Source organism: Topomyia yanbarensis, chromosome 3, assembly GCF_030247195.1.
Source record: "Topomyia yanbarensis strain Yona2022 chromosome 3, ASM3024719v1, whole genome shotgun sequence".
Taxonomy (NCBI): domain Eukaryota; kingdom Metazoa; phylum Arthropoda; class Insecta; order Diptera; family Culicidae; genus Topomyia; species Topomyia yanbarensis.
Genome location: NC_080672.1, coordinates 339,796,098 through 339,821,908, shown reverse-complemented (window position 1 = coordinate 339,821,908; position 25,811 = coordinate 339,796,098). Strand labels below are relative to the sequence as shown.

General features: G+C 39.5%; 1 protein-coding gene across 9 annotated transcripts in view; it reads right to left on the bottom strand.

Moving 5' to 3' along the window:
- LOC131694076 (potassium voltage-gated channel subfamily KQT member 1) overlaps positions 1-25,811 on the bottom strand; it is a 1,057,856-nt gene that overhangs the window by 56,484 nt on the left and 975,561 nt on the right. For all 9 annotated transcript variants that reach the window (XM_058982447.1, XM_058982448.1, XM_058982449.1 and 6 more), the window contains one exon: positions 10,353-10,543. In XM_058982447.1, the coding sequence (XP_058838430.1) occupies positions 10,353-10,543 (191 nt within the window). The remainder of the gene's footprint in view (positions 1-10,352; positions 10,544-25,811) is intronic.

Genomic DNA, 25,811 nt, shown 5'->3' with positions numbered 1-25,811 from the left:
GCAATATGCCCTTTCTTTTGGTATAGTGCTTTTGCTGATTAATCTCCCTATGAGTGAGATATTTTCATAAATTTTCTTGGAAGTGATTATATCGAAATGATGCCTTCAGCAAATTTTTAGCTCTTACTTTTGCAAATAACTTTACTGAAGACTTCAAATATCTATTTTGAATACTTTAAAAGTTATGACTTGTTGTTTGTGGATTACCTTTTGTCGCCTATTTATTGTTCAATATAGTAATAATCCATTGAAGTAAGCCAAACATTATTACGATAAAACGAATTTTGTATTTCATTTTTCTATCTACAACCGCTAGAAATAATCACCGAACACCTTCAAGTTGTCTGGAAGGAACTTTATAACTTATCAGTGCAAAAATGTTCATTTGTACGAACCTTCTGACTGCAATTTTTGTAACTTATAACCATCGGATCGATCTGAAACATATCGGAACATGAAAAGCGAAATAAATAATTACAAGCAACGGCGTAGCCAAGAGAAGGTTTTGGGGTTTAACACCATACAACCCCCCTACCCCCCCCCCCCCCCCCCCACCACAACCAAAAAAAATAATGGATTGAAGTTGAAAATTTATTGATGCAGACTGATTTAATTCAATATTACAATAACAATTATCTGATCCGTAGATTGATAACCTGTTGTTTTAAACATCATGAGGACTTTTGATAAATTGTCGGAATGGGGTCCTGATATGTAACTGATCTATTGGTCTTGATTTCACAGTTGTCTAATAGCATCAATATCAAATTCCTGCCTGAAAATATTCCAATAGAAATTTCCAGAGTTCTGTAATCAATCATAATCCTCAGATTTCTTTTCAAATTGAGCTCGCTTTTGTGGAGATGTACTGTAATAAAGGTCTTTATTTAATAGGAAGCGAAGTTAAAATTGATTTAATGTCTATGAAACATAGAACTGCTCACCAAAAAAATGCATAACTTTCAACATTTGCAAAAAATGTTTTTGCCTTTCTCATATACTCTAAAATTCGTCAATCTAATCCCGACCCGGAGGGCCAAGTGTTATGTGCCAATCGACTCAGTTCGTCGAGATCGGAAAATGTCTGTGTGTATGTATGTGTGTATATGTGTATGTGGAAAAAAATGTGACCTCGGTTTCTCAGAGATGGCTGGACCGATTTGCACAAAGTTAGTCTCAAATGAAAGGTACAACCTTCCCATCGGCTGCAATTGATTTTTTTTTATTGATTGGACTTCCGGTTCCAGAGTTACGAGTTGAAGAGTGCAATCACACATCAAATTCCCATATAAACTGAAATGAAACATTTGCAAAATCAAATTTGTATTTTTTGATGCCAAATGACTTTAAAATGCATGAAACATTGAGATTTGATGTAAACTCGAAGACTTTTTTGGACTTTTGCACATTTTTGCATTTCTCATATAGAAAGGTTATGCAATCACTCTAAAAATCGACAATCATACCGGCCCGGAGGGAGTATGCAGTGAGGGGTTGCTACTTTAAAATTAAAACTAGTTTAAAATTTCTTAACAAGTTGAAAATTTTCGGCAGGACCCGGACCTCCCGGATCTTTCTCCATGATCCGCCGCTAGTTTCAAGCGATGTTTCAGTATCACATAGTATCTCAAGATCGTGGCTGTTGATCCATTGTACGTATGTGCAAATCGTACTGAACATGTAATATTCATTTCCACCATTGTATTGAACATAACCAGCCATGGAATCGTAGTCTGGACAAATGAGAAAAGCACAATTGCACCACTAGGTGGATTAAAACAGGTTTTTATTTTGGAAATGCGTCGAGTTGAGACGAAAACGTAATATGATTAATAACGAGGATAACACTTTCCGAATGTAGAGAGAAATTTATGAAAAATGACGATTTCCACGCGACTCTAGCAGGTCCTGATCGATTTTGATGAGCATTTGATTTTTGTTGTATGGCCAATTATATGTATAGGTCAAATGCTCAAAAACGGTAATTTAAGGATAGCATCATTCTGAAACCGCCAATCTCGGAGGTTTAGTATTTTCGATGAGTTTTACAAACGTTAAACAGCGCTTCATTTGATAAAATAATTCTGACGGTATATCGCCCAAGAAGTATTTATGGTGAATTTTCTCAGGTTAACATTCATGACTACAATAAAGACTCAACAAATTCGCTAAAGACACGAACTCTGTTACTATTTTCTGAAAAATAATTCTGCTTAATTTTAAAACTTCAAAAATTATGGTTTCGGAATTATGCCGTTTGGACAGTAAGATCGATTTTCACCAAACCCTCACCAAACCGAATTTCTGGCTACGCCGCTGACTTCCAGTAAGTAGAAACAAAGTCGTTCTACGCTCGTTCACAAGAAACTTCTTCGAATGCTGAATATCTATTATAATAAATTGAAACCCCGATTTTATCAGCCAAATATGAACATATGTTTGATGGGCTCTAGCAGACGAACAAGACTGAATTCGAGTAAATCCTTTCTTGAGCATGTTTCCTTATCATGAAGATGGAAATATGCGAAAATAAAAAGTTCATCATAATCAGAAATAGTTATCAGACCACATCAAGGGACGGGAAGAATATTTTAACAGTTTCAGTTTATTATAAAGAAAAAAAAATTGCCCGATTTAGTCAATGTCCCTATTTTGTCAGCCTAAAATGCACCACGAGACTGATGAAAATGGGTCTTTATTGTATGTATTATTCACTGTGTTTCACATTAATAGGGTAAGGTGGGGCAAATCCGACCGTTGGGTAAACCCGACCCCCCTCTGTTACCGAAAATCAGAAGCACTACGCGAACTAATATCAATGTTGTCGTGTAGAGCATCAAAAATAATCATAATGGTGGTATGACAGCTTTTCATCAGTCTACATTGAGATGCTCAAACGACAAAAGGTGTGTTTTTAGAATTTTTGATTTGACTTTTGTGCTTCATTGACTACAGGATATGTCTGGTTGTTAAAGTGATTGCATAATAAATGTAAGTGGATTTAAATTCTTTGAATAAAGTCCTACAAAGTGCATAAAAGAATTTAGTTCAACCTTTTTCATATTTTTTTTAATTGCATCGTAATAAAAAATGACGCGGTGGGGTAAATCCGACCACTAAATAGTGGGGTAAATCCGACCGCTTTTTTGCTAAGAAAATTTTAATTTTTCAGATTGGAATATATTTTTATTGTTATTATTTATTATTTTTATGCAAAATGGTTCATAATTACAAGCGAAAGACACAAAAACATGATGATTATAGTATTCGTCGAGCAATTGCTCCGATGCAAATTGGAATATCATTACGTGCTACTGCTCGTGATTTTTGCATTCCAAGATTGACATTGAACTACAAACTACAAACTGGGCACGTGCCGACAGCTTGGAAGGAATCACTTGTGATTCCTATTCCCAAAGTTACTGGGACGGATAAAGCCGAAGAGTACCGCCCCATTAACATGTTGCACACATTAGAGAAAATTTTAAAACTTGTTGTTAAGGGCCAGCTGATGAGCTAATTCCGGAGCAATCGGGATACCGAGAGGGACACTCTTGCGGAACCGCTTTGAATCAAGTGTTAGCAAAGTGGAAAGAGAAAATCGAGGTTAAAGAGACTATTTTTGCTGTATTTTTGGATCTGAAACGTGCTTTTGAGACAATTTCGAGACCTTTACTTTTGAAAACTTTAGAGCGATTTGGTATCGGAGGGATAGCACATAAGTGGTATGAAAACTATTTATGTGATAGAACTCAGAAAACTAGTTTTAACGATTTTGTATCTAGTCCTCTCGACAATCCTCTTGGAGTGCCGCAAGGTAGTGTCTTAGGTCCTATTTTATTTATTATGTATATAAATGACATTAGGCGAGTTTTACGATTTTGTGACTTAAATTTGTTTGCTGACGATACTGTTCTGTTCATTGCAGCTAAGGATATAGATGAAGCCGTGGCGCATTTGAACGAAGATTTGCATTCCCTTGCTCGTTGGTTAAAATTTAAACAATTAAAGTTAAATGTTGCTAAAACTAAATATATGATTATCTCTTCGGCTAATACTAGGCCTGACGTGAACGTTGAAATAAATGGTGAGACTATTGATCGCGTTAGTGAATTAAAATATCTTGGAATAATCATTGATGATAAGTTAACCTTTAAGTCTCACATCGACAATGTCATCAAAAAGATTGCTAAAAAGTATGGTATATTGTGTCGTCTGAAAAATGATTTAACAATTAGTAGTAAAATTTTATTATATAAATCTATTGTTTCACCACATATTGACTTCTGCCCGTCCATTTTGTTTCTTGTCAATCAAACACAAATATTGAGGTTACAGCGATTGCAAAATAGAATCATGCGATTAATTTTAAAATGTAACAGATACACTTCCTCTAGTTTCATGCTAAGCGCATTACAATGGCTCTCTGTGAAGCAAAGAATTTATTACTTAACAATGGTGTTCATTTTTAAAATTATTAATGGAATGCTGCCTCGATATTTGTGTGATCGAATTGAAAGAGGAAGTGATGTGCATAGGTACAACACTAGAAACGCGTCTGATGCAAGAACACCTAACTTTTTATTTAGTAGATCACAGAACTCCTTGTTGTATAAAGGAATAAGTTTTTTCAATTCGATGCCTAGACATATTAAACGTGCGGCAACATTAGCGGAGTTCAAAACACTATGTATTTCACACGTAAAATCTGCTTTGTAGACAGATTTTTTGATTTTTTATATTTTGGAGTTATTTGAATAACTATGTAATACCACGAAGATTGTATTTTTTTTTTCTCTTCTATTATTTGCATTTAGTCACACTAAGTTATTATATTCGCTATGATGATGATGGATTTTTGTTAATTGTTTATTATAGTTTTTAAAAAAATAATGAGATGTCTACAGAAGTCTGAGCCACGCGCGCGATAAGCAGATAGAGACTAACTTGAAATCGAACATGGTGACCAGTACTAAGAGCTCATCGGGTTGAATTGAAGCTTTTAGACTTTTGTTGTGATCAGGGTCTGATTTGATGATGGAGTTGCTTTGCTGGCTTTGCTCGACAATAGAGTTAATCTCGGTTATTGCTGCCATAGCGGCAATAACGGAGTTGGTTCGTTGAGTGTGGGGCTTGGTGACTTCTTCTGATAAAACAAGATATCGGGTTCAATTCCTGATCAATCCAGGGTATTCCCGGAAAGGAATATCCCTGGATTGCCTTGGGTTAGTGGTACGCAACTTTCAATAAAGGGGCCTGATGTGGATGATATAACTCGATTAGACTCTGCACTGCCACTAGGCTCGTCACTTCTCACCTTAGCAGGTGGTAGTACCGATGTCTTGGTCAGGCGGGAGGAGTCTTACAGAGAATTATCAGAAATGGAAGCTATTGGGTTCAATTCCCGATTCTATCAAGTATCTTCCCGGAATGGAAATTTTCTTGATGGACCCTGATTGTTGATGGAATATTCGAAATATATCTGGTTACGTTCTTTTGAAGGAAAGGCTATGTCTGTAAATTGAACCAGTCCGTTTTTTTGTTAACTGGTCTTGTCATGATTTAAAATATTAATTATCTTCTAGATAAATCGTTCAGCTCACACCTTTGTGGGGGTATGAGGTGGGACCATCATCATCATCAAATGTAAACATAAGGCTTTTTTCATACATGCGAATGGGGGCTTTGAAACGCAACAAATTAACCTAAAAATTTGGATTCTACGATATTGCTTTCTTAAACTACAGCAAAAAATACAACGGGCGAAACTGTATTTTGTTTATTTAAAGTTTCGCCCTCCACGCTCCATGCAAACAAACAGGGCGATACTTTTTTGCTAGCAGTTTTGAGGCGAAACTGTTTTTTTCGTATTTTTTAGGAATATTAAGCTGATACCAGCTGTAAATAGTAACAATGATCGCTATTGAAAAAACCCGGACGAAATCGGTGGTGTAAAACGTTAGTTATTGTAAAAAAACGTAAGGGCGATACTTCAATGCTGATAGGTGGGACTGAAAAGGTAAACAATCGCCAAAGGGGCGATACTATCATTTTGTCAATTTGAATAGCAAAAACAAATTTTAATTTAATAATTTCAAATACTTTATAAAGTTTTGGGTTTCGATCACTGAATCATGCAATCAAGAATGTAAAAAAAAACACAATAGCTCCTAAATAGGAAATAAAACCAAGTCTGGAAATATTCACTGTTGATTTTCTTTGAATGGTATCACTGCTAGTATCGCCCTTTTCAAGAAAAAGCGTAGATTTCTTAGTTCTCAGTCGCGTTGGAAATTTGAGTAAAGTATAAACTTCAAAACAATAAAAAAATCGATTTTTTTGGCTCAGTACAATATATAACCCCTTTAAGAAAATTCAGTTTTCCCACCACAATGCATTGATTGAGGAATTTAGATATTTTATTAACAGAGCATTAGCAATAATTCGTTTGTATGTCTATTTTATGGGCCATTTTTTCGCTTTCCCATTGCTTTGGTTTGAGATTTCTAGCACTGATGTTGTCCTATGCTGATTTGAGCGATTCTCTGAGTCCTGCCACTATCCCATGTAGTATGTGTTATCAAAAACATCACGAAGCATCAAGCTCTAAATGTTCTCAAACGATATAATATCCGAAGAGAGTGATAAGAGTTATAAGAAATGTCTCATCACACTGTTAGGTGGATTAAAAGCGTTTTTCGTCATATTTTTTCTAGTTTTGAAAAATTATATGCGGTCTCAGCACACTTAAGCTGTTTTTTGACAAGCAGTGTAAGTCAAAATGACCAAAGCATTCAAGTTCAATCTATTTCTTTTTTATTGTCGTTAAGAGCATTTCAATTGGAATGACAATTAGAATCATATTGGGTATAAAAATTAGATTTTCGTCTGGTAAATGAAATGAAATGTAAATAAAACTTGATTAAAGTTCTTGTTAGAAAAATTTATTTACTATTAGGTTTTTTCTTTTTTTATTTCGACTATAGAGGTTTAAACCTTAGTCATTAGCCTCTTTTTTCGGGTTAGAATTTTTTTTTTTTGAAAAATTTCTAATCTTACGTGCAGGGTTGGGAATCGAACCCAGGTGAGCTGCGTACAAGGCTATCGCTTTACCATGTACATAATGCAATTATATTTCGAACATTTGCTTTTTCTTTGTGTTTTAACTAACAAAAGCGAAACATTAAAATATGAGTTGCTTGTAATTGAATGCTATTAAAATAAATTTTTGATTTTTTTAAATGTCATAAATTTCTTTCAGTGCATATTATATTCACAAAGCAGGATTGATAGGAAACTTCTTCTCAAATAGTTTTGCTGTACAAATTAGGTTCAACCTTTCATTTTTGAAAGGTTGCTGAATCCCTAGTCAATCACAGATAAGTTCAATAATTGTGTAATCTCACTCAGATTCTTAATGATGAACCAAACGTCCGAGAGAAAATGGGCGGTATTGAACAAGACTTCAGGAAAACATAAGTTTTTGCAATCCGGTCGTTATAGTTCTGTAGCTCTTAAACCCATACTAGGTATGAATTAGAATTATAAATAAATAAATACATATAAAAATAAATAAATAAATAAATAAATAAATAAATAAATAAATAAATAAATAAATAAATAAATAAATAAATAAATAAATAAATAAATAAATAAATAAATAAATAAATAAATAAATAAATAAATAAATAAACAAATAAATAAATAAATAAATAAATAAATGAATGAACAAATAAATAAATAATTCACTAATATTAAAATAAACAAGTAAACCTATAAATAAGTTAGTAAAAGAATGCCAAACTAAGTAAATAAATGAATATGTAAATTGGTTAGCTGTCATATAAAGATTTAGCTCTAGTACTAGATGCAGTTGCATGACACCCTGCAAATGCAGCGAACACGTAAGGTACATCCAACGAGAAAAGCCATATAGAGTTTATAGACTGAATGAATAAATCAAACTGAAAAATAGATATATTAAGCAACATGTGCGTACGACACGAATGAGCTGGCAGCGAATGATGTTCTCGATTGTTTCGAGTTTATCTATTTTAGATTCATTGTCAATGATATGCATGTGGCTGAAATTTTGATTTTACACACCGTTATGCTGTTGTTATTTCTCGTGGTAAAATTTACACTGGAAAACACAAAAAAAACACGATCTGACTGTGTTTTGTTCAAATTATAACTTTTAAGCTGTACAGCAAAAAATTTAGAAGTAGAAAAATTTTGAAAACATATTTGTTCGCTAATATAAATAATTGCTTCTAAATGTGCATCGATTTGAGTTTAATTGTCTTCTGATTACCTCACACTAAAACAACCAATCGTCGCCGCTCACCGAATGTTGGCCCCGACGGGCGGGGTCTGTGCCCCCTAGACGCACGTCTGTACTCGTGATCCTATGCGAACCGCCGAATCAGCCAAATAGAATACTTCTGGGTCTACACCAGAAGTTCGATGAGGCAATTATTCGAGAGCGGTTGCAACATGATGGGCGGGCCGGCATGGGGGAAATTTGGAAATATCAATTCGCTAATCAATCGTGTGGTCTGCAGCATAACAGTGCTTATTTTTTTCGTGAGTGGTACAACATATACATTGAATGAATGGGGGTTTTCGGGTTGTGTTTTTTACCCTATTGTGAGCAAGGGATGAACACGTTCCGAAAGTTAGTCGATTCGTTGCGTGTATGAATGCATTCTGCGTGTAAGCCTAGTTGCGGTATTGGCGAACTCTCGCTGCTCTCTTGAATCCAACCATAATCGTACTGAAACGGATAAAATCAACCCAGATATGAAGAGTCAAGCGCATATGGTGTACTTGTGCTTTCAAATCATAACTTGTGTGTGTTGGTACGGCAAGAAAAGGTAAAGCAGTGGAATGGAACAAAATGCCTTTTCTAATAATTGAAAATGCTCAATGCTTAGTGAAACGGAAATGCTGACTGACTAATAGCTAGGATAGTTTGAATGGGGAAATAATAAATGGGAACTATGAACACGCGATTCAGCTTGCTATCTAGAACTAGCACGATGGGTGTGTGACATAGGTTCAACATAGATTAATGGATAATTAAAGAAACCTTATCGTTTGAATTTTCTTTAATTGTGCAGTGCCTTCTCCTATCAGATGTTAAATGGCTTGTCGAGTTTATTGATTATTTAACACCTTTCTATAGACTAGTTGACATTAAAGGTGATAAAAAGCGTAAAGGGGATTTCGTATCGCCCCCATGAATAAATTTTTATCGCTTCATCAACTTGTAAACTAATTATTCTACTTATTGCGGGAAACCTTCTTTTCTCGGTGGAAAATTTACTCAACATGTTCTCAAGCTCTGATTATCTCATTGACGTGTATGCATATTACGTGTACCGAACTGTAGGAGCCACTGCTCAACTTCCAGTCGCTCCATTTTCTTGTTTACGTTTGCTCTCAGCCTCTGTAAAAGGATGCCGACGTGTTGATCTTAATTTCCTAGCAACGTTTCCAGTTCTCTTAGTTAATTGCGAGTAAATATTTAACGTGCCTGCACAAAAGTGTCGGTTATAAGTCGTTGCACCGTGGGCAAGAAAACGAAAATTTGCGACAAAAAAAACTGAAATCGTTCGAAGCTACGCAGATTTGGAGAATGCTTCGCAATGATTCAGATATATAAGAAAATTTATAAAAAGCGTGCCTGTTTGTTGCTGTATTTATATGTACAAGTATGTCCTAAGGCAAACTAATATCTAATACTCTTACATAGTGTTCAAATGTTTAATTGTCTCTTACAGGTTCAAAAAATTGTAGTGAGTTTAGTTTGTCAGAGTATATAAGTAATCCACATATGCAGCAATTATGTCGCTATATTTCGATATCTGGCCCATTGTCATGAATTGCAAAGGGATCTAACATCTACACTGCCGGCAACTGCAGCTCTCGAGATGCTCTCGTTCAGAAGAAGCTCGCTTGTAAAAGCGTGAAACTTTTTCCATGTGATTTACGATCTGTTGCGGCGGTATGTAAGCTTATGTTATATACATACACGACGACATGATAGAATAGGCTCAGGATAGGAGGTATTACCGGGTGGAAATAATCTGTACATATCGCCTGAAACTCACTAACAAGGCACACATACGTCTGCATCCTGTTTGAACTTAAAGCAAATTTTGCCGGAAAATTGTTTCATTTCTACAAGTCTTTCACGGTTGTGTGACAGTGTACTTGTGAGCACTTAACATATGTACATGTGCGTGGACAAAATAATTGTCATCTTAGTTTTAAATTTCCATCCCTTTGATGGTGATGGTTATGTGGTAAAGCTTGCAAAAAACATGCTGAGCATTGCCGGTACTTACTTGAGCTTTCCGTGATGGTTTTCGGGCTACCGGGTTCGATTTCGATTTCGGTATCGATGCAGACGGAGGCAAGTTCTTCTATTCCGGCTGGATCCAATTGGTCGGAGTCGATGTTAGGAACTACGATTACGACGTCACCACGATCGTTCATCTGACCGGTGCTGTTTCCCACGTACTGCGGGGGTATAGAGCTGGAAGAGAGATCAAACGTCAGTTGAGTGGCGAGGAAATTCTCGTATGTTGCACTTTTGTTTGATTGCAGCGAGTGTGTCCTATTTTATATGAAAATAAAATTAAAGATATTTAGATTTAAATCCTATTTTTCTTTCATGATTTGAGCTTGGAAAAGTCCATGGAAACACTGGTGGGTACCTACGAGTGGATTATTTGATAAATGCAGCCTTGAGGAATCTTATAGACTTTTCTCTCGCCCCCAGAATTTATAACAACTGCAAGTAGGAACCATGAAAGAATTTAGAAATTAGATCTCCAAGGTAAAAAAATCCAAACTGTTTCTTTTCGCTTTTGCCAGTGGTATAATTAAATAAAACTGAAATCGTTTGACCATGCCATTGAGTATTCAATGGCAGCATTACATAACATGGTGCTTAAAATGCTTAGTTTACCACTAAGTGGATGAACAAAAATTAAAAATACTGAAATCATTTTTAAAAGTGGCAGCAGGCTCAATGGGTATCCAGGGCAAACAATCCAATCAATATTTGATAAAATATCCACATTGTTATACACAAACCATCTTCACAACCTTAACCCGAATAACTGAATATTTTAAAAGGATAGCAGTAGATTTCAACAAAATTAGGGTTTCCCCCTGCTGAACGAAATAGAAAAATTGGAGATGGATATTGATTTCAATAGTAGAGCAGGGTGTGGTTAAGTAGGTCCGTTTTTTGGCGAGCTCGTGCGATGCTACTTTTACACTGATTTTGACAAACAAGCACTCGTTAGAAAGGTTACACATCTGGTAACATTTTGACAAAAAAAAATTTATGCCTGGCTGAATATTTTTCAAGCTAATTCCAATACGGCGAAGGTACTTTTTTAGATGTTTTTAAAATATTTAATTCGAGATTAAATAAAACATTGTACACGCCTATAAAATCAGCTTTTATTTGAAGAGTAAGAATACTGCAGATTATTTAAAAATTAATAACACAAATAATAAATGCAATCCTCAGGTAAGAAAATTAGGAAGCAGCAAATGATGTGAAAATATCATGAAACCGTGGAAGGAAATGTTGAAAAAACATGTTTTTCAGCATCTGGGTCTGGTTTTGTATTTGCGAATGACTTCTTCAGTGTCCTCGTCGTCGCCAGAGTGTGGAATTGAAGTTGTGCATTTCGACTCACGTGGTAGTTAACTGTGCGACGATCACATTTGCGCTTCGGAGATTTTCGATTGTTTAGCGGCTGATCGAATACTTACGCCATCTTGAACAGATGCAATTGTGTTTTTTTGTCCTCTTCAATTCGTTTTGGCGCACAATTTTACTGTCAAAATAATTCAAATTTACATTATAGAAGTGACCTATAGTGCCCCCAAACGGCTGACCTATCGTAAAGGATCCACGGAAACAGTCGAAATGATAGCCGTCAACGATGTTCTTTACCGTGTATCTAATTCACGCAATACGAGCGACCTCTGCAATAACATAGCAAAGATAATGCCCTATACTGTATTTTGTACCCACATACCTATTTGACCCCATTCTACTCTACAAGTCATTCACTAAAATCAATACTACGATCCACAAAAGATTAAATAGCAGGTCTGAGAAAATGTTGGGTATACAACATACCAAATAAAAGAACAATAGAAATTTGATTTAGCATGAGCATGAGCATGATGACCATACAATTCGTAGTTGCTACTCCGTGATTGACCAGAACAAGCGAAATTGCACAGAGAATCAACGAATGGAGCCTGGGAGTAGCTTTCCATTCTCAATGTACACGTTTCGAGAGTTCAACATTTTGAACTGTCAATAACGGCGCCGGCCACGTCCTTACAGACATCGGGGAAGGGAAGGAATGTTAGTGTAACAACCGTTGTTATGGAGACCGTGTATACCTCTGCATCTCCACGGTTGCCACGGGAAGGTGGTTTTGTTAGTGGGATGGGATAAACAGTTACATAAATCGGGATTCACCTTGATAAGTGATATGATCTACGCAACTCTCATAAATGCTATCATGTGTTAATTGCTCTGGGCAGCCGGCTGCCGAGAATTTTTAAAAGATTTATCGTTTGTTTTATTATTTGGAAACTCGGTGTGAAATATGCAATTCAAACTCCGGACAGCCGGCCGTCGGGAGTGTTACTTTTATTTAATTGAACAATATTTTTAAAAGATAAGGGACCGGCAAAGCTCATCAATTCTAGAACAATAAGATAGATTGTCATGCAATTATCTTTATTGGCTCGAGATATCTTTTGTAATATAACTGTTAATACTTCATTGAATCTTTCTATACTGGTATCTTAGTGTGATTATCGTGATCGAAACGTGTTAAAAACGTGCTTTCTCCATAAACGAATTTGTAACATGCCATCTTTTTTGATACCAATATCCGCTCGCGACATTTTGCTATCTCTCGACGAATAGCGTTGATGATAATAAACCAACCAAGGTGACAGCATTGTCATATAAAACGGCTCTCGGCAGCCGGCCACCGAGAATCTGGGAAATTTATTCCTTGTTGTATTAATATGATTGGCGAAATAAGCAACATGAGTTAGCCAACTATGAGCAACATAGCTTTAATTTTAATTAATCGATATCGTTTTATTTACTACCGCGCGGCGAATTCTTGTAGTTTCTATCAGTCGTTAATTTTTCCCGGCGATCGTCCTAATAGAATACCAAATCCTATATAACATATATTTTTGTACAATTTACCGATTTCTCAAGTCAGGTAGAACTGTACACAAATAATAATTTTGTAGTAGGAGGGGGACTTTTACTAATACTGAACCGCAAAAATAATAGGAAAATAATGGGCAACGTGTTACTTCCACGGCAGTTAAATGCGGGAACAGAATGTCGATTCTAAGCAATGGTTTCTGCGCGATTAATTTATTATTGTGCCGACTACTAGATATGATAAGGAAGTACGTACAAAAACATAAGATAGTTGACAGTATTTTTGCACTAAAGGGCGACGAAGAATATAGGTTCCGTTTTAAAGGAGAATCAAATCAAACTCGTAAATTACGAATGAAGAAAAACAATATGGTATATGAACGGAAATGTAGAAGCGGATATGAGAAAGGAAGAGCCGAATGTACCTTCATACCTTCATGATAGGGCATCATTCTAGGGTAAAAATATCAACACAAGTGATTTGGCGTCTTGTGACAACGGAAGCTAATAAATAAGAAATGAATGAGTCTTCAATTCAAAAACAGTGCTTGTATACGTGATTCACAATAAGCTATTCGTATTCATAAATCTCCTACATACCAACAAGACAAAAGTAAAGAGAACACAACCATGACACGGCAGTAAGAATCCATTAGATCCATTAGTGTATCAGTCACCGGTTGCCACACGCCATTCAAATTGACCACGCTTGGAGAGACATACATTTCAAATCAGTACACAAGCCAAAATAACGTGTAGTAAAACATTATGCCAAAACATCTGGGTATGGGTAGTATGGGTCCGACTGTCAGTCTGTTAGTGCGACCACTCCCTAATGCAGCCAATCAGGGCGCATAACCCTATACAAAAAGACTCCTATGGACCCGGAAAAGCTTATCCCGTACCTCGTGCAAATTCGTCTCACGTATAAAACAGAAGTGTATGGTATTAACTTGCATGTGCAAACCCTATTTCAACCGTCAATGCACCTATAAGCATACATACATCGGGTGTGTACACCACCGACAGCATGCGCACAAAGCAAAACGTTTCAATTGACCATTGTATGAAATGCCCTAATCTCACAAATTTGACAAGTGCTGGTCCCTCTGTTTACAGTTTGGACTTAACAATTTTGAATGCCCCTACGACTATGAAGCATGGATAGGAAAAAAAGAAACATGCAAATGTATGTCAATTACAGATGAAACATCTTACTCTTGCTACACACAATCTTAACGTAGCGAACCAGAGCTCGGGTCGAACACGCCCCAAACAAGCTTGCAGCCCAGTACACGTGGCACAGATTTGACTCGGTTAATGGGAAGAGAACACCGTCACCAAACGTTTCACAAACATCATTGTATATACAGACACAATCAAGAGCAGAGCCGCTCGCAGCCCTCTCCGTCAGAGACTCAGAGATCCAACATGTCCTTTCTTAAAGCAAAATCCATTCGAACATACCCACACCCAAAGTAAACGTGTATAGACACATACAAGAACTTCCTCACCCCTATAGTACGCACTTCTCCGTTGGAACAATAGAAATTTGATTTAGACGGCAAACTGGAAAGAAACAACTCAGATTTTTGTAATTTTCGGATAAAAATGTGACAAGCTCCAATATTTTTTTCGTCGAATGATCTTTGGTCGTATGCTGGCGTAAAAGGCGAAAATCGAACAGCTTTTGTTCTCCATGTTAGGAGCGGCTCTGAACAGCATCTGTCTCGGAGCGGACGGTTGAAGGAGACAGGCGGTGCCTCGTCAGCTATATTCAAGATCATTACGAGGGTATCGCAACCCTCGTAAGGCGGCGTGCCGAATAACCAAACAACAACAAAATTTACTAAAATATAGATACAGGATGGAATACTCGGCAAAGAACATGACAATGTTTAACGGAAACTGATTTGAAACTTAGTATTTAGAAACTCACATTAGGAGCCTGCGAGAACCCTGCTTGCACGGGGGCTGCAAAAAGTGTAGTATCAGATCTACTACAGTGGCGGTGAGAAGACAGAACATAGAGTGGAATTTCATAACTCTCCGAGCTCTCGATCGAAGCAGTTCGTTTTCTGGTGCTGTGCATAAAGTGAACAAGAATAAATTGTCAGTGAAGGTCAACCATTGTTCGAGGCAGTCTTTGTTCGCCGGTGCCCAGGCTGGTGAAGTGAATACCAGAATAGCCGGAATCGCCGCTATATAAGCTAAGTATTTTTTTTCTTTCATTTCCCTTTCCCCGATCGGTCTCTACTTCTGCCCTTTCCCCTGAATATAAGTTTCATCTCTCGTTTACACCACGTGTTATCCTCGTGCCTAAATGGCCGAGGGCGAAGTAACATTGGATGGGAATGATATTCCCATGGATATACCGGATAAACCCGAAATTACTCCCTCCCCTGATTCCCCCAGTCCTCCCCGTATTAAAACATACCCAGCCAGTTCGACTGGACCCTGGGTGGTGTATTCCCGGCCCAACACGAAATCGCCCAATATTCTAGAAATCTCACGGGAGCTGACTGCCAACTACCCGTCCGTGGCTCAGATAACACGTGTTCGAGCTAATAAGATACGCGTTATAGTAAATGACCTCGACCAGGCAAACCAGATTGCTCGCAGCGAGCGTTTTACGAAGCAATTCAAAGTGTATGTGCCTTGTAGAGTTGTGGAGATCGATGGGGTCGTCGCCGAACCGGGTCTAAAGTGCGAAGACCTGTTGAAGTACGGGGTTGGCTGCTTTAAGGACCCTTCACTTCAAAAGGTGAAAATTCTGGAATGCAAGCAATTGTATTCCGCAAAAACTGAAGATGATAAGACAACTTATTCTCCGTCAGACTCGATTCGGGTGACTTTCTCCGGATCTGCTCTTCCCAACTATGTCCTCCTGGATAAGGTTCGCCTACCTGTTCGCCTATTTGTACCGCGGGTAATGAACTGCAGCAATTGCAAGCAACTGGGCCACACAGCCACTTATTGTGGCAATAGAAAACGGTGCGGCAAATGCGAGGGAGAGCATGAGGATGACGCTTGCGGTGGAGAAACTGAGAAGTGTATTTACTGCGGGGGCCCTCCGCATGCTCTTAAGTCATGCCCGGCGTACAAGCAGCGCGGGGATAAAATTAAGCGCTCCCTTAAGGATCGCTCGAGGCACTCTTATGCAGAAATGCTAAAGAATGCTTCGCCATCTGTCCCTTCCGAAAATTCCTTTGCTCTTTTGGCTGGCGTTGAGCAAGAATCTGACGACCCACAAGAGGGAACATCATTGGTTAACCCAGGGGAATCCAGGAAGAGGAGAAATCTAGCCTCCCCTACATTGCCTCGTAAGGGTGCCAAGGTGTCGTCCACTCAGAGTGCGCCAACCGCAATCAATAAATCCAACGGAAGTGATGCACAAAAGCCGAAGCAATTTGCTCCAGGACTTGGAAATATTAATTCTAACAAGGAGTACCCACCACTTCCAGGGACACCAAAAACCCCAAGTGTCCCCTTTTTTCAAACAGATACTCAGTCCAGTAGCGGACTAATGAAATTTTCTGACATAGTGGACTTAATTTTCACAGCTTTCAATGTTACTGATCCTCTTAAAAGCCTTCTGATACGTTTTCTCCCTATAGTGCAAACATTTTTGAAGCAGTTGACTACTAAATGGCCCCTCCTTGCAGCGATCGTATCCTTCGATGGCTAAGTCATCGAACGAGGTCACCGATTCGATCACTGTTCTACAGTGGAACAGCAGAAGTATCCTCCCGAAAATCGATTCCTTTAAATTTTTACTAAATAGTTTAAAATGTGATGCTTTCGCATTATGTGAAACTTGGTTAACTTCCGATATAAATCTCAACTTCCACGACTTTAATATAATTCGTCTGGATCGAGAAAACCCCTATGGAGGAGTACTTTTGGGGATCAAAAAGTGCTATTCTTTCAACCGAATTAACCTCCCTTCGACACCAGGCATTGAAATTGTCGCTTGTCAAGTTTTAATCAAAGGTAAAGACCTTTGCATTGCTTCCATCTACATTCCTCCTAGAGCCTCGGTAGGGCACCGAACGCTTTGTAATATTACGGAATCCTTACCGGCACCGCGGCTAGTTCTGGGAGACTTTAACTCGCACGGTACGGTATGGGGCTGTCTTCATGATGATAATAGATCAACATTAATCCAAGATCTTTGCGATAATTTCAACATGACCATCTTAAACACGGGAGAAATGACGCGGATTCCTACACCACCAGCACGCGCAAGCGCGTTGGATTTATCTCTATGCTCGACTTCGCTACAGTTAGATTGCATGCGGAAGGTGATCCCTGATCCCCACGGTAGCGACCATTTGCCTATCGTGATTTCAATTGCTAACGGTTCAAGACCATCGGAAACAATCAATGTATCGTATGACCTCACACGGAACATTGATTGGAAGAGTTACGCGACCGCGATATCCGTTAAAATCGAATCCACTCAAGAACTTCCTCCGGAGGAAGAGTACAGGTTTTTGGCTGGCTTGATTCTCGACAGTGCGAATCAAGCTCAGACTAAACCAGTACCCAGCGCGAATACCCATGGACGGTCTCCCACCCTGTGGTGGGATAAAGAGTGCTCAGAGCTGTACGCGGAAAAGTCCACTGCATATAAGGCCTTCCGGGAAGACGGGTTACCCGCTAGCTATCTACAGTACGCGTCGTTAGAAAGGCGAATGAAGAGTCTAATGAAAGCCAAAAAACGTAGTTATTGGCGCCGGTTCGTCGACGGGTTAACGAGAGAAACAGCGATGAGCACTCTTTGGGGTACGGCTCGACGTATGCGTAACCGTAATAGTACCAACGAGAACGTGGAATATTCAAACCGTTGGATATTTGCTTTCGCCAAGAAGATCTGTCCGGACTCTGTCCCGGTACAGAAAACGTACCGCGCCGCGTCTCCTCACGATACCGCGAACGAAACACCGTTTTCGATGGTGGAGTTCTCACTTGCTCTCTTATCATGCAACAATAACGCCCCAGGGTTAGACAGAATCAAATTCAACTTGCTGAAGAATCTACCTGACACTGCAAAAAGGCGCTTGTTGAATTTATTTAACAAGTTTCTTGAGGGTAACATTGTCCCTCATGACTGGAGGCAAGTGAAGGTCATCGCCATCCAAAAACCAGGAAAACCAGCCTCCGACCACAACTCATATCGGCCGATTGCAATGCTGTCCTGTATTCGGAAGTTGTTCGAGAAAATGATCTTGTTTCGCCTCGACAATTGGGTTGAAGCAAATGGCTTACTGTCAGATACACAATTTGGCTTCCGCAAAGGCAAAGGGACGAACGATTGCCTTGCGTTGCTTTCTACAGAAATCCAAATGGCCTATGCTAACAAAGAGCAGATGGCATCAGTCTTCTTGGATATTAAGGGGGCTTTTGACTCAGTTTCTATCAACATTCTGTCAGAGAAGCTGCACCAGCATGGTCTTTCGCCAATTTTAAATAACTTTTTGCTAAACCTGTTATCTGAAAAGCACATGCACTTTTCGCATGGCGATTTAACAACATCGCGATTTAGCTACATGGGTCTTCCCCAGGGCTCATGTCTAAGTCCCCTGCTCTACAATTTCTACGTGAATGACATTGACGATTGTCTTGCCAATTCATGCACGCTAAGGCAACTTGCAGACGACGGGGTGGTCTCTGTTACAGGGCCCAAAGCTGCCGACTTGCAAGGACCATTACAAAATACCTTGGACAATTTGTCTGCTTGGGCTCTTCAGCTGGGTATTGAGTTCTCCACGGAGAAAACTGAGTTGGTTGTTTTTTCCAGGAAGCGTGAGCCGGCGCAACTCCAGCTTCTATTAATGGGTGCAACGATCAACCAGGTTTTCACATTTAAATATCTCGGGGTCTGGTTCGACTCTAAAGGTACCTGGGGATGTCACATTAGGTATCTGAAACAGAAATGCCAACAAAGGATCAATTTTCTCCGAACAATAACTGGAACATGGTGGGGTGCTCACCCAGGAGACCTGATCAGGTTATACCAAACAACGATATTGTCGGTGATGGAGTACGGGTGTTTCTGTTTCCGCTCCGCTGCGAACATACACTTCATCAAACTGGAGAGAATCCAGTATCGTTGCTTGCGCATTGCCTTGGGTTGCATGCACTCGACCCATACGATGAGTCTCGAAGTGCTGGCGGGCGTTCTTCCGCTAAAAAATCGATTTTGGGAACTCTCATATCGATTGCTCATCCGATGCGACATTCTGAACCCGTTGGTGATTGAAAACTTCGAGAGGCTCGTCAAGCTTAATTCTCAAACCCGCTTTATGGCCTTGTACTTCGACTACATGGCACAGAGCATTAATCCTTCTTCATATACTCCCAGCCGTGTTCGTTTCCTAGATACTTCTGATTCTACTGTATTCTTCGACACATCCATGAAGGAAGAGATTCGTGGAATCCCGGACCATATACGCCCGCAAGTGATCCCCAATATATTTTATAATAAATTCCGAGAAGTCGACTGTGACAAAATGTTCTACACTGACGGATCAAATCTCGATGGGTCCACTGGCTTCGGTATCTTCAACAATACTATCACCGCTTCATTCAAGCTCAATGATCCCGCTTCAGTTTACGTCGCAGAGTTAGCTGCAATTCAGTACACCCTTGGGATCATCGACACTCTGCCCACAGATCACTACTTCATCATTTCGGACAGCCTCAGCTCCATCGAGGCTCTTCGTGCGATGAAGCCCAAAAAGCAATTCCCATATTTCCTGGGGAAGATACGGGAGTCCTTGTGTACGTTATCTGAAAAATCTTATCAAATTACCTTTGTTTGGGTCCCCTCTCATTGCTCTATCCCGGGCAATGAAAAGGCCGACTCATTAGCAAAGGTGGGCGCATTAAATGGTGACATATACGAAAGACCAATCTGCTTCAACGAATTTTTTAGTATTTGTCGTCAGAGGACACTCAACAGTTGGCAAACCTCGTGGAGCAATGGTGAACTTGGACGATGGCTACATTCCATTATCCCAAAGGTATCAACGAAGCCTTGGTTCAGGGGGGATGGATGTGGGTCGGGATTTTATTCGTGTAATGTCCCGACTTATGTCCAACCACTACACCTTGGATGCGCATCTGCGGCGTATTGGGCTTGCGGAGAGTAGTCTGTGCGCTTGTGACGAGGGCTATCACGACATCGAGCACGTTGTCTGGGTATGCGCCGGGTACTTGGACGCCAGGTCTCAGTTAAAGGATTCCCTTCGGGCCCGAGGTAGACCACCCAATGTCCCAGTCCGAGATATACTGGCAAATCGTGATTTCCCCTATATGTCCCTTATTTATACTTTCATAAAAACGACAAATATCCCAATTTAGCCCCTCTCTTTTTATTTCTCGTTTTAGAAGCTTTCTCTTGCCTTGTGGGACCGATCAGCTCCAGACTGCAACTATGTAACCGCCGTCGCACTTACCACTACGGAAACTGAAGCGAGAGCGACTCAAGGTCCGATGACTTTTGAAGGATTCCCCGCGGGTCCGAAGAATACCATCCGCCAATCCGACCTACTAGACTGAGGCGGTAATCTTTCGCTGATCTCCCGTTTGAGCGAAAGTTGCAAGTTTTGCTCTTCTCTCCCGGTCACCATCTACGCTTTCTCTCCCCTGTCCTTGATACAACTGCTTCTACAGCCCCCCTCTGAATATCTTGACCAAGCATAAGTCTCCGCTAAAAAAGTTCAAATTTGTATTCTGTATTCCTAGTTTTAAGATAGTTGTAATTTTACCTCTTTGTTAAAACTATTGTCCCCCATCTTGTAAATATTATTGTATCCCTAGTCTTAAAACACCTGCGAATTTTCTCATAAATATTTGTTCCCCCTTTTGTGTACCAAACTATATTGTTAGTTTTAAGATAACTGTAAATATTTCCTAAAAATTATTACTATTGAATTCCTTGTTTTAAAATTTTTTCATAAAAAAAATCTTTCGCCCCCTCTCTTGTATATAGAATCTTATTTCTAGTCTTAAGATAGCTGTAAAATTTTTCTTTTTTAAAAAAATATTTCAACATTGTAACCTCCTAGTTTTAAAATATAAAAAATGTAAAAACAAAAGAATTTGGCACCGCCAAGCTAACGCATTTGTGCCTATCAAATAAACGAAATGAATAAAAAAAAAAAATAGAGTGGAATTTGGAGTGCCTATATGGAGGTCGGTGAGTGACCATATCTACATGTTGAGGATAAAGGGCAAGTTGTTCAATTATAGTTTGATCAATGCCATGCCGTAGAACTCATCATCGTGGACTATTTTATTCATATAAATAAAATAGTTTTTTCCAAGAAACACCTGAAACCATGTTTTCAGCAAACTGTTCTAAAATTAGTCGATCTACAACTTCACTAAAGATAGGATGGCTGTATCTAGAATGATTAAAAAGTTAATTTGGTAAAATTCAAAGCACTCTAGCTGTTATTTTAATAAAAAGGAGGGGATCACCAACTAGGAAAACTTTCTCAAAGACATAATAAGGCTAAATTGTTTAGTTTTCGTAAAAGCTTTGAATTCTTGCTAAATTTGTATTGTGGAACACGATGCATTGAAAAGACAATTATGACTTTTGAAATTAGCAATATCCCGTTTCTTTTTTGTAACGAACCAAAATAGCTTGTTTAAATTTACTCGTATTTTATTTGTATAGTAAAAGTTATTATTATTATTATATTTAATAATGCTTTATCCACTAAGGGTCATACGCCTTGAAAAAAGGATTTCGTTACATTGCATTTAACATAGTTATTGAGCTCTTCACATAGATATTGCGCTCGGTGGTGACAGCACGCATGTAGGGCCGCACAACCTCCCCAACACCCAGTCCGGTTGTGACGAAGGGCGCACTAAGCAATGGTGGTACATGAGTTGGTAGATTGTAATCGAAAGGGTCGCGGATGAACCGCGATGATGATGGCAATGGTGATGGCGGTTGCTTCTGCGTAGAAGACTGAGCAAACAGAGGGTAGGCGACGGGTGAGGCCCGCCCCAAAGCCTTCGCTAAGCTTCGAGCCATCAGTGTAAATATGCAGATGATTAGAGGGTATTTGTGTTCAACCATTTGGAGGAATTTAGCTAGGAGAGTACTTAGAGGGTCACCTGCTCTGGCGGATACAGCCAGGCTGCTGTCTAAGTTCGGGCCACGCTCGTGCCAGGCGTGGTTGCAGACCCAATGCAGCTGTAGGGAGAAGTGTATTGGGTATGGATGTCCATGGCTGTCTGAAGAAGGTGACACTCATCACTAGATTTTTTTTAAGAAGCCCACGGCTCGTTTCAGGACAGCTACCGCCAGTACCCATCGGCAGGGAAGTACGCCGGTATCAACGCAGCCGGCTTCGGCGGGGATGCTGGCCAGTAGATTCGAGGTCAGTGTGACTGCTCCATGAAACAGTGGTGACAGGATATCTACTAAGCCCTCCCAATTTCGACTGGTTATCTCGAGACCGTAGAACAGGTGACTATGGATGAGTGCCTGGCTGATGTTGAGTGCGGTTCGCCTATTCCACTTCGGGTGACGCGAGCTGATGGTACGGATAAGTCGTTTTTTTACTTTCGCAGTCTTTTTTCACCAATCGGAAGTGCGGGAGAAAAATCATCTACCGGTCGATAGTCACACCAAAAATTTTAGACTTCTTCCAGACATGAATGGTAAGTTTTGACTGGCCTGCCAGTGGTTACATGATGGGAATTGCAGCAGTGCGCAATAGCGCATTTTGGGGTTGAGATACGGAAACCGACTGAGTTGGCCCACCGGCCGACAGAATTGAAGGGAGCTAACCAAGAATAATGTGACTGCCAAGGCTGACCTTTGGGGTACCCCGTTAGTTTCCCGAAACAGGCTCGACTGCTTTCCTCCAATACCACCCCTGAAGCTGCGGCCACTGAGGTACTGCTTGAAAAACAGCCAAGGTTTCCGTGAACACCCCATTGGTGCAGCTGGCGAAGTACTCCTTCACACCATACCGTGTTGTAGGCCTTGGCGAGATCTAGGATGGCAATGTCTGCATGCAAGCTGTTGGCTACGGCGTCACTGTCTATTTCACCGAGGCAGCCTAGATGAAACCCTGTACCGAGTCCCTTACGGAATGCGAACTGTCGATGACCGAGAAGATCGTGTTCCTCGAGGAGGCGTCTTTTTACTATTCTGTCCATCGTTTTCCCTATACAGGGGAGAAAACTGATGGGTCGGAAGTAATGCGGGTTTCCTGATTCCCATGCATATTTTCGGAGTGGGAATCGTGAGAGCGGTTCTCTTGCTGTCTGGGATGGACCCGCCTTCCCATATCCTGTTGAATCCGTCTAGGAGTGCTCGCTTGCCAACCGGGGGTAAATGCCTTAACAGGGGATAACCAACGCTGTCGAGTTTGGTAAAATTGCTCTTTGCCGTACAAAGTGCTGTGACTAGTTCCACTCCAGAGGATGGTTTGTTATATTCCTGGCTAGCATATGATATAAATGTTGTGGGGGTGGCTTCTATTGTCCTCTTCATTCTGAGGACGGTAGGTGGGATGAGTCTCCAGAAAGAATGTAGAACGATTGTATTAGCAATTTCAGAGGACTCAACTGTAGTGGTTCCGTTAACCGGTAATGCGATACCGTTTGGCCTTCTTTTGCCGCTTAGGGCATCATAAAAGTTATTTAGTATGTATGTATATAAAGTTCACACTTTTCGTATCTTTTCGTATGCAATTCTTTTTATTTCAGTCTCAATACTCCTCATGTGTTACTTCCTAAATCCGCCACATTTGTTTACGTTGCTCGTTGTTTTGGGTTTGATTGGAACTTTTGGCTTCAGTCTTCGCGCATCTTCATATAAGCATCATCTCTGGTATACACCGTTATATCCTAAACTATGAGTGTGTCAGTCCCCGTGAATTCCACTGCAACATAAAATCCGAAACGGCATTGAGCATATATCGTACTATAAAAATTATGCTGCCGTGAACCATCTCATAGATATTTCGTCAAACCTTTCAATATAGGAAACGAAACTTTCATACTAGTTCCTAAGAACTATACAATATCACATGCTGTTCAAAATAAGCAACCGATAACTAGGTACCTGGAAAAAACAACACACATAAAAGAAGACAAAGCATCGTCTAGTTCAGCATGAGTTAATACCTCTTGAACCATGGGAAACTCGTGAGTCCGTCGTCTCCGGTTGTATCATATTACCACATCTACGGATAGCGTACCTGACCGGAGAATTTCGACAGCTTCTTATTCCGTTGTATCTAAATCGTGTAAAATTGCCAGAATTTTTCAACTTGCTTATACTCGGGAGTACATAACGATTAACAACGTTATTAGAGGTGCACGGAGCTAATTTGTGTATTCGTATCTCGATTGTGTCATCGCTTATATATACAGAGGTACTGACTTCATGTTGCCACATCCAACGATACATTTCGTTTCGCGAAACAAGCACTTCTGCTTGATTGATGGTCTGGAACATAATCAGCACACTATGTCAAACAGGGTGAAATTGTAGGGTGTAAACATTGGCCATCTTTAACTCCCTTCGTACTTTTAATAATATTTTCACTGCTCAAACAGGTGATTTTAAGGAACATTTCGAAACGTATACAAGAATACAGTTTGACCAGAATAGGATACTTTTCGCTTGTAATCATCATTCTTATTTGTTCACGTTCGACACAGTCGGTTGGAGCACGATATTTTGCTTCTGTGGTGTAGACAAAGCGACACACGGGTAGATTTAATTGCTGGTAGTGGTGGAAGAATTTTAGCGTTTGTTGTGACCAAAATGAGAAGGTAGCGGATTCATGTGTAATTCTCGTTCAAAAAGATAAATTTAAAAAGATTTACAATCCAAGAATACGGTTTCTAATCGTATCTTTTTTGCAGGTTTTGTTTTGGAGAAACAACGTTAGGCGTCTAACGTAGGAGTCGGTTTTAATACGTTGTGAGAATATATTGGACCCGACAACAATATTGACACCGAACGCAGTAATCAGACGCAAATAAAATAATTACGAGTACAGTGGGCAACAGAGTGCTGCTGCTGGTGGCTAAATTAAACTAGTTTGATTTTTTCATATTGCACATAATAATTGCGTGCTTAAAGATATCACAAGCATCACCGTTCTCTCTCAACATAATGCATTTTTAGGGAAAAATTGCTCTAACGTGTTTTAAAAAGACAAAATACAAAAAATATTTATTTTAATTAATGCTTAATTAAGATCAGTCTACCTTCTCATCTTGCCCAGAGTATCGTTCCGCTATAGATACGTGATAAAAACTATCCCCTCTGTAAACCAATTGTGATGCTATTGATTTTTGGGAATGCCCTGTAAGACCAGCTACTCGGGAAGTGAAACAATTACTGAATCAATTTGGGAGAAGTTAATGCACCTCATCCAACATGAACAAGTACAGTCGTCCGCTTTGCGGAACAATATGCAGCTTTCCAATAAAGCGGCAACGTTAATTACACCCCTGACATATTGATTAGCAAATTTCTGTCAAGATACGGAGAAGTGGATCCCATTTCCCTGGGTTTTTC